At 59.5% G+C, this 9,118-nt stretch overlaps 2 protein-coding genes and 1 long non-coding RNA gene across 4 annotated transcripts; all 3 read right to left on the bottom strand.

Annotated features, from left to right (window-relative positions):
* Positions 1-436: 436 nt before the first annotated feature.
* On the bottom strand, positions 437-1,572 carry UBL4A (ubiquitin like 4A). Its single transcript, XM_082717275.1, has 4 exons — positions 1,415-1,572; positions 1,133-1,238; positions 725-939; positions 437-619 (listed from the first exon to the last, which is right to left on the bottom strand). The coding sequence occupies exons 1-4, from the start codon at positions 1,460-1,462 to the stop codon at positions 509-511; spliced, it is 480 nt and encodes a 159-aa protein (XP_082573401.1). The 5' UTR covers positions 1,463-1,572; the 3' UTR covers positions 437-508.
* Positions 1,573-2,247: 675 nt separating this feature from the next.
* On the bottom strand, positions 2,248-6,125 carry SLC10A3 (solute carrier family 10 member 3). 2 transcript variants are annotated; one of them, XM_082717273.1, is made up of 2 exons: positions 5,343-6,125; positions 2,248-4,054 (listed from the first exon to the last, which is right to left on the bottom strand). In XM_082717273.1, the coding sequence occupies exons 1-2, from the start codon at positions 5,367-5,369 to the stop codon at positions 2,486-2,488; spliced, it is 1,596 nt and encodes a 531-aa protein (XP_082573399.1). In that variant the 5' UTR covers positions 5,370-6,125; the 3' UTR covers positions 2,248-2,485. The 2 variants fall into 2 exon arrangements, with proteins under 2 accessions (XP_082573399.1, XP_082573400.1); XM_082717274.1 differs by having other exon boundaries at positions 2,359-4,054; positions 6,009-6,119.
* A 132-nt stretch (positions 6,126-6,257) lies between these two features.
* Positions 6,258-7,936, bottom strand: LOC309855953. The gene is made up of 2 exons (XR_014307014.1): positions 7,532-7,936; positions 6,258-6,549 (listed from the first exon to the last, which is right to left on the bottom strand). It is a non-coding gene; the product is annotated as an uncharacterized lncRNA (long non-coding RNA).
* Between the last annotated feature and the right edge of the window lie 1,182 nt (positions 7,937-9,118).

The raw sequence follows: 9,118 nt of genomic DNA, 5'->3' as shown, positions 1-9,118 counted from the left end.
GCACACTGGCTGCAGCAGCTGCGGGGGCCCCAGGGCTGGCTGTCACTTGACCCCCTGCCAATGTCCTGAACCTGTCTGAGGTCAGGTGACAGGACTGGGCAGCCTGGGCCAGCTGCTTTTCCTTTCAGGCCTGAGGAGTTTCTGGAGGTTTATTTTCAGTGGCCTAAACATGACAGGCCAAAGACCATCCCTTGGAACCTGTCCAACAGCCCCCTTTCCCCTCTGCACCCTGAGGCACTTCTAGAAGCTGGCCATGCTCAGATGCTGGCTTCCCGGCTTCACTGCTTGATGCCTCACTGTCTTACCTTTCACGGGAGGCGGGGGGAGAGCCGCGTCCAGTGCGTGTGCTGTGCCTGCCCCCAGCGCAAACCAGGTACGTGGACCCGGGTGCCTGCCGGCTGTTATTCTTATTCGTATTATTATTATGAGTCAAATCGCAACAGGAGAACACATTTAATGCTACATGCAGCTTGTAGCCTGGCTGGGCTCCTCCCCACACCGGAGAATCCTATTTGGAGAACCCCTTCTCCACAGCTTCAGTCACTTCGGGGTGCAGAAAGCGGCCAGCGAGGCGCTCGATGTCATCCAGAGTCAGGCGGTTCAGGGACCTCTCATAATCCTGAGGAGAGAAGGCAGGATTCAGGGGGTGCCAGTCGGGGGTACCCTGCGGCAGGGGATGGGCGCAGCCGGGCTGGGGATGAATGTCCTGGGCCGCCTTGCTCACCCTCTGGAGCTGATCCAGGACCCTGGCCGCGTCCGCAGCGCTGAAGTGGCGGGCCAGGACTTTGGAGACGAGCTGCCAGGCGGGGGCCGGCGGGGGTGGGGCCTCGGCGAGTCTCCGGGCGGCGCTTTCTTCCAGCAACACCTTCTCCAGAGGTTTGACCACTAGGTTGAGCTTGGAATTGGGCCCAACGCTGTAGTCGGAGAGTCTCTTCCCATCTGCCAAAGAGAGATTGAGAGAAGTCGTTACCCACAGGCGAAGCTCTGCGGCACCTGTCTGAGGAGGGTTCGGTCACCTCCCTGAGGGCAGAGTGACCAGCACCCCATGTCACACTCCTTCTCGGGCTCGGCCTAGACACCCCGTCCCCCGAATTCCTGCGCGGCTCCCTGGGCGGCTCCTCTGCCCGGGTACCTGCCAGGGCTTTGCCCTTGAATAGCAGCCGCTGCTGGCGCACGGGGACGTTGAGCTTCTCGGAGACCAGATGTTTCAGCGTGGACACCGGCTCGTCCTCCGACACCTGTGGCCGGGCCGAGGGCGCGAGGCAGAGGCTGAGTTCCCGGGGCCCCCGCTGAGGTCGTCTCCCCGGCCTCCCCCACTGCCCATCCCCCGCCCCGCCCGTCCCGTCCTTGCGCCCAGCGCGGTGGGGGGGGAGTGCGCGAGCCGGCACGCTGGCGGGGCCCCCCGCGACGCTACCTGCAGGCTGCACTCGCGGCCCTGGAGCGCTTTCACTGTCAGCTGCATGGCGGCCGCGGCGGCGTCCACTGCGGCGGGCGCGCACCCCGACCGCCCCCCGCTGCGCGCCGCCGCCCCGGGCGCGCGCCGGAACCGCCCGTCGCCGCCGGAAGCAGCGCGAGGGACGCGCCCGGCCCCGCCCTTTCCCGCCCCGCCCCGCGCGGCCCGGCCCCGCCCTTTCCCGCCCCGCCCCGCGCGGCCCGGCCCCGCCTCCACCCGCCCCCGAGGAGCGGACCCGGAGTCCCGCCTCGGGAACGTCGGGGGACGCCACGCGCGCTGCCGGATTTCCCTGCGGCCACCGTGCCTGGCAGCCCGCCACGACAGGGAGGAGGAGCGAGTTGGGCCAAGTTGGCTTCCGGTGGAAGCTGGGGCTCGGTGGGGGGGACGGAGGGCCGGGAGTGCTGTCGTCCCTGGTGGGCTGCTGGGGCTCGTGCAAACCCGGATTCTCTCGCTCGGGAGTCCACGTAAAGGCCCAGCGCGGCCAAGCTTTTGCCCTACTGCCCGAGGGCCCTCTGCCTCTCTTCTCTAGCCTGGCTGCAGAAAGTCAGCTGAGTTTGAGAGCTGGCTGGGGAGCCCGGCCTCTGCACTCATCCTGTCTTCATCCTCCCACGTTCACTCGAGAACAGTAGGGCCCACCTCTCACTGACAGGCAAATGCATGGGAAAGGAAGGTTAGAGAGAAAGCCTGCAGAGATCACATGGTCACCCAAGCCAGTTCCTCCATCCTGTGTACATCTCTACCCAGCCACACCCTTCCTGCCCCCACCCCAAGGGCAAAGACTGGAAGCCACCCAATCTTGCTTCTCTCTTTTATTGAAATATATTTTCTGAGCAGTGCCCACCTACCTAACTCAGCACGGCCTCTTTGGCACTGAAAGCTGGAGAATAAAAAACCAGTAAAAAATATAAGCCTGGATTTTTTTTTTTCTGAGTGCATAGTGCATGAGAGCTGAAGGCCTTTGGTACACAAGAACTGTGGAGACAGTGGGCGGAGGGTAGGGGCGAAGGGTGGTGAAAGCTTGACCCAGGGGCCTCAGGGGACTGGGCACAGGCTACTGTAGATGAAGTGGCCGATGACCAAGGCCAGCATTTCTGAGGTGCCACTCAGTGCTACGATGAAGGGGGCCTGGGAGGCGTAGTCTGCTTGAAGGCGACGGAGGGACAGCTGCAGCATGGCCAAGGCCAGCAGGCTGTTCTGTACCCCTACCTCGATGCTGACCGTCCGCCGCTGGGCCACTGGCAGCTTCAGGCATGTGGCCAGGCAGTAGCCCACCAGGAGGCCAACCAGAGGCACTGTGAGGCCCACCAGCACGATGGGCAGCCTGACGCCTGCCAGGATGAAGACCCCCATGCGGTAGGCCAGGAAGAGGCCACCTAGGAGGAGCACAAAGCTGAAAGGCTTGATGACCTGCAGCAGCAACTGGGAGAACTTGGGGAGCTTGGACCTGATCACGACACCTGCTGCTATGGGAACGGCGATGAAGAGTAGGGTCCCCAGGATCTTGGAGATGGGCACGTGCAGTGTTTCATGGATGCTGAGCAGGCGGCTGTAGAGAGCTGAGGACAATGGCAAGAAACCAGTGGCAGCCACTGTGGAGATGAAGGTCATGGAGATGGCCAGAGTAACGTCCCCTCCGAGGAGGAGGCTGAAGAGGTAGCTCCCCCCGCCGCCGGGCGACGAGCAGGTGATGATGAGGCCAAGAGCCAGGGCCTTGGGCAGCATGAAGACCTTGGCCATCAGGAAAGCATATAAGGGCATGACCAGGAACTGGCCCAGGAGGCCCAGCAGCATGGGCTGGGGACTCTGCAGGAGCCCCTTCAGAACCTCAAGTTCTACTTTGCACCCAAATGAACACTTGTTGACAAAGAGAAGAGGCAGAAGCAAGTAGAGTATGGGGCTCTCTGCGAAGTGGACCAGCTCGGTGCCGAGACTGGTGGGCGTGTCTTCAGCAGGTGAGACCTTGATGCAGAAATCTCTCCGTTCCTCAATGAGCATGGGTGGGGCCTTGTGGGGATCCATAAGCTGGATGTGGAGCGGGGCCAGGCCGGGCAGGCCCGAGTGGATGCTGACCACAAAGCCGCCCCCGCCGCCCCAGGTTATGGCACTCACGTTTCTGATGGTCAGCACCTCTGTGTCCAAGGAGGTGACCCTCAGCGTGGGACCAGGTCCTGTCCTGTTGCCCTGGCCTGGGTACCGGCTTGAGATCACAATGATGCCCTCGCTCTCCTCTGGGAACTCAAACTCCATCACAGAGCCATCCCCAATGCTCAAGTACTGGCTCCCCGTCAGTGGCACGGTATGGCCCAGAGCTGTGCCGAGGTTGATGCTGGCTATTCCGTGGGCTCCCAATGGTAGGCTGACGAGTAGCAAGGAAACTCTGATCAAGCCTAGGGGGCCTGGGCAAGCCCTGCCCTCACCCTGTCCAGGCCACTGGGAGCTGCCCCTGCCCCTCCTAAGCCCCATGGCTCCTCCCAGAGGACCGTATGCCCAGGCCCTCTGTGGCTTAGGAGAGCAGCCCCACTCGTGCCATCGGGTTGTCCGGAGAAAGGTCCATGGGCCGGGCCTGGCCCTGTGCTGTGTTCCGTGACAGTGGAGCTCTTCCTGAGGAGAGAAGGGACACAGAAAGGTATCTGGTAACGGTGAGCAGCTGTGAGTCCAGGAGCAAGGGGGTCTGGAAGCCCAGTGCTGGGAGACCCAGCAGAGCCCCTAGCTGCAGTCCCAGGAACAGAAAGGCAATGCCTAGTTGCGGCCCTTGAGTGCCATTTGTCTGTCCCCTTTCCCCGCATACCTGTCTCAAGTTTCCCACCCCTCACCCAGCGGGGCCGCCTACAGAAAGGAGCTCCCTTTCAAGCTGCTGCGGCTACCTGCTGCTTTCCCTGGCCTTTTCCAGCACAGCGAACATGCAGCAATGGCCTGATACCCGTGGATCTCGGAGAGCCACCCCTAACCCTGTCACCACCAGCCTGTTGCCCACGGGCTTCGAGACAGAGAGGGACCACAGTGACACTGCACCAGGATGAAATCTCCGAGAGACTGCATGGGGATGGCAAGGAGACAAGCCTGCTGAGAGCCGGGTGCTGAAACCCGGCTTGGGCCAGATCTGAGCCGCCATCAGGCTGTTTGAGTATCATCGGCCAGGCAGAGAGCAGCTGGCAAAGCAGGATGTATAGTGAGTGGGTAACCAACTGGCGAAGGGTCTCAGGGCTAACGTCCATCATCGCCATGCCATTGTGAACAGCCCTGCTGTGGTTTCGTGGCCTACCGTACCTGCCGACAGTGGTGAGGCCGGAGTCCTGGGGCAGGAAGGAGGTCCTCTCTCCCCAGGGAAACTGCCAGAAGCGGGAGCAGGAGGTGGTCAGATAAGACCCTGTGTTTGCAGGGTGCCTTTCTTCCTCCTGTCGGAGCTCCCAGTCCTCTGGCAGTCCCCAGTATTTGAGCCCCTTAGGAGCACTGTGTCACCTCTGAGAGGCTCTGTTCTGAGTCCAGGGGCTCCTCCCCATGCCCACACGAGGCCCTACCGAAGCTGAGAACTTCCAGTGGGACTATGAGCGGTTCTGGGTGGGGGTTGGGTGCCTGAGGATGAAGGGTTTGTCCACTTCCACTTCTCAATCTGGGCAGCCACTGTCACCTGCTGGAACTGGGGCAACCAGGGTGGGTTGCCTAACTCTACCCTCACTCCTGTTGGTTGCCTCACTGCAGTGTCCCAGTCCTGGAAGAGGCTCTTGCCTCTCCAGATCCTATCAGTCGTTGGACCTGTTCCCCCTCATCTGAGACTGGGGGGCAGGGGAAGTAGGGGGTGAAGGGCAGGTTAAATAAAGCTCATCCCTGGGAAAGTTCCCCCACCCCTGCATGCCATGGCCTCTGCTGGTTTGGAGTTTGGGTCACTTACCCTGGAGGCCTTGGTCCAGCTTTGCATGCCACCGCTGAAGAGGGAGGCAGGAAAACCAGAGGGAGTATAAGAAGCAAAGCGGAAGGGAGTCACAGGGAAAAGACGACAGCACTCGGGACTGAAGCCACTGTGGTGGTGTGAATCAGTTCAGAAAGGAGAGGAGGCTAAGGGCCATCCACCCTGTCCTTCCAGTGCGGCTGGCGGCTTTGAGTTACTGCAAGAGGGTTCTGGCCCAGATCCCACACCATTTCTGCTTGAGGGACTGGACGAGTTTGAGCAGCTGCACCCTAAGGCAGGGGAGGGAACCCTGGGCCGACCGCTGTTTCCACACCGGCCGTGTGGTCGGTGTGAGCGCAGTTGGCATTGCTGACCCGGCTCCTCCCAAGCTGGGAGTCCGGAAGTTGCCCGCCTGGGCACAGAGCTCGAGCGCCAACCGCGGAGGGGGCGACGCGCCTCGCCGCCGGGCTCGCGCTGCGGTCCTGCAGTCGGCAGGAGGGTAGGCCGCCCGGGCGCTCCCCGGATCGCGCCAGGGGCCCTCACGCCCCTCCCAGGCCCTGCGGCCGCGCCCGTCCCTGGCTGGGCCCGGCCGTCCGAGCGAGAGGGCGCGGAGCCGGGCCGGGGCCAGAAGCCGCCTTCTGCCCGCCCTTTCCGGCCCAAAGCTCTCACCTGCAGCGGAAGCCCGGGAGCTCGGCGCCGGGGCCAAGCGCCTGCCCGGCCCGCGGACGCCTGCGAGCTGGGCCCGCCGGGCCCCGCCTCGCTTGCCGGGGCCCCGCCCCCGCCCCCGCCCCGCCGAGGCTCCGCCCCCAGGCGGCCGGCACGCCTCTCGCGACCCGGGCCAGTTTCGAGCGGATATGACGTATCTGGAAGCGACGAGTCGGCACGGGCGCACGGAGCGGGATGTCTTCCGGGTCGTGCTTGGCCCACGCCGCGTTCCCCTCGGGCAGGGGGTGCCAGTCTTCTGTAGCTGCTGACGTGGCTCCGGGCTCCGGGTAGGGGCCTTGCTCGTGCACAAACGCCCTGCGGCTGGCCCCAGGTTCCCGCCACCACCATGCAGCCGCCGGGCGAGCGAGCCCTGATAGCCTCCGCCTAGTTCCACCTCCCTTCGTTCAAGCAGTGACCGAGTGTCTACTTCCAAAGTGGGAGGCATCGGTGAGCTTGTCCGCCTTTCAGAACTAGTTGGCGCCACTAGCAGAGTCTGAAGGCGTCGCTGGAAAGGAATGCAAACTGATGGCATAAGTTGGGCACAGAGGTGGTGAGAGTGTAGAAAGGACATGGGGGGCAATAAGCGAGTGCTGAGTCTAACGGGATTTATATGTTGTGAAAGGCTGCTGGGCAACTGCAGTCAGTCAGTGGCCACCCGCTGCTCTGGAAAAATTTGTCACGGCTCTGATGGAGGCTAGTGGTCCTGAATCACCAGTACGTGCCCACAGGAGGTGCTGGATCGTTGAGAATGGAAACAAAACAAACCAGCGTCTGTATTTTAGGTTAATTTTGCAGGCACCATGCTAACTTTAATAATAAAAATATTAGTTTAAATTTAAATACATTTTACTTAAAAATTGTATGTTTCATAAAGTTTACATGGGCAGTGTATGTGATATGTAAACAGATAAACACATGGTGGGCTTTATGCTCCAGAGGGTTTGATCAGAAACATTCAGAGGCCCTAGCTCTCCGCTCTTCTTTAGCCTCAGAGGACCAGTAAGGCGTAAGCCATTTGTGTGTACTGTATTTCAACATCCCTGCTACTACCCCTCACAAATGAGGCAAACGGGGTCCTGATGGAAGTGGCCTGGTGCAGGAGAGAGGCCTGCGTTTGGCACAATGCTGCAATGGAAAGTGCAGTTTACAAAAGGGCAGTGCGGGTCGGGGTGTCTGAGGACGGGTATTACCAGCCAAATGGAGAAGGCGAATGGGTCAGCCAGGAAGACCTGGGGAAGGAGAACCTGAAAGACTTGTCCTCCCTGGAGGAAACCTGTGTTTTAATACAACTAAGGGGCTCAAGGGGAGTAAATGTAGTTAGGAGGCTGCCCCCTTTACTGTCAGTCACCTGAGTCCTCCCTGAAAAGCTAGAGTGGGCTGGAGAGATGTCCAGCATGAGGGGATTTAGAGGTTTGTACAGAGGAAAAGGACAGTTACATTAAAGGTAAGAGAATATTCATAGTTGCTTTGGAGGATTAATAATTTACCTCAAGAGAGGAGGAAGGGCTCTACAAATCAGTCAAGGACATCTACTTCCAAAAGAGAAGTCATCCGGACTGAGAGAACATGTAGAACAAACAGTGTGACAGTCAAAACGTAAATGCAGTTCAGACGAGAGCCCTGCCACCGTACTATGTAATAGGGCCACGGTGGCTACCCTCAGAGGTATGCTTACCTCCTGGTCTCCGGGCAGCCATCTCTAGGAATCTGTGTGGTGAATGAGTGTGCAGGGAAGACACGTTCTACACAAGCACAAGTATGGCATGCATTTGCTATTTATAGGGACGGGTGACAACTGTCATTTTTGCATGCCCAACATCAGGTAACAGGACCTCGGTTTTCTTTGTGGAAGATGTCCCTGCTCCACATTTGGTACACAAGATCTGGATGTGGGTCACTCCAGCGCTTGCCTCTGGGGTGGGCACATGCCTCAATGTAGCCCAATCGGAGCCAGCCATATCATAGGAGGATACGCCCATAATCTGACCTGGACCAATGAGAGCTAGTTCCCAGGGACTTGTGCTAGAACTGCTGGGAAGGCGGGAGTTCTTTTTTGGCTGGGATTACTAAACTGGGACCTCTACTACTGCTCCCCCTAAGTGGGGGAGACGGCATGTTTGAAAATGAAGCAAATTACAGAGAAAAGTAGAGCCAAGAGATGGAGGAAGCTCATGTCCCGATAACATAATTGGGGCTAGAATCACCTGTGGGCATTGGGGTCCGATATATGAGAACACTAAGTGTCCTCTCCCATGTCACTACTTAATTTTGGTTAATGTCACTTTGGGTTCGGATCCTGACACTTAAAACCAAAGGTGACCTAACTCCTCAAGGGTAGGTGGGGGGAGTGGCACCAGCCCCGTACCCCGGTGGAGGAGGACCAAAGGATACAGCTTTGCCTCCACTTTGGAAATTTGGGCAGACTGTGCTCCACACCATCATTCGCTTCCTAGCCTGGGTTGGCCCAAGGGGGGATTTAAGCTGGCTTGGTGTTTCCATCTGTGTGACTGGTGACTCCCCGTGAGGGCAAAGCCCCCTGAGGAGTTAGGGACCATCACTGGGGCTCACTCTGACGGTCCCAGCATGTAACCCAGCCCCGGCAGGCCCTTGGCAGGCATTTGGGAACAGTCAAGTGACCGCAGCAGTGGAATGAGGCAGTTGAATAGGGCTGCATGCCTCCCAGCCTCGCAGTGTGGACTTTCTTTGAGGTTCTGTTTCCTTTGGGACACGCTACCAACCTTGGGGAGCCCCACTTACTTGGCTTCTGGCCTCTCAGCTGCAGTGAAATTCTCCTAAACTCACCAGGGACTTGTCTCTATCCTGCAAGTGGGGACAGTGACAGTCCCTTCTCGCTAGGGTTGTTGTGAGGCCCACGCAGGTAGTGCGTGTAACTGGAGAGCTGGTGGGAGGCACCGTTGGAATGCTGGCCACACAGTGATCACTGGGGCAGCTCAGTGGGTACACAGGGCTTTGCGATGCTGTTCTCTCTCCTTCAGGGGACGTTCAGAATTTTTTATGATAGGTTTAAAAGTGCATGCTTGTATGATACTACCCATTATCCATATGCCAAACCC

Source organism: Mustela nivalis (genome assembly GCF_964662115.1).
Source record: "Mustela nivalis genome assembly, chromosome: X".
Lineage (NCBI taxonomy): Eukaryota > Metazoa > Chordata > Mammalia > Carnivora > Mustelidae > Mustela > Mustela nivalis.
Note: the sequence above shows the minus strand (reverse complement) of the source record. Positions and strands in the feature narration are given on the sequence as shown.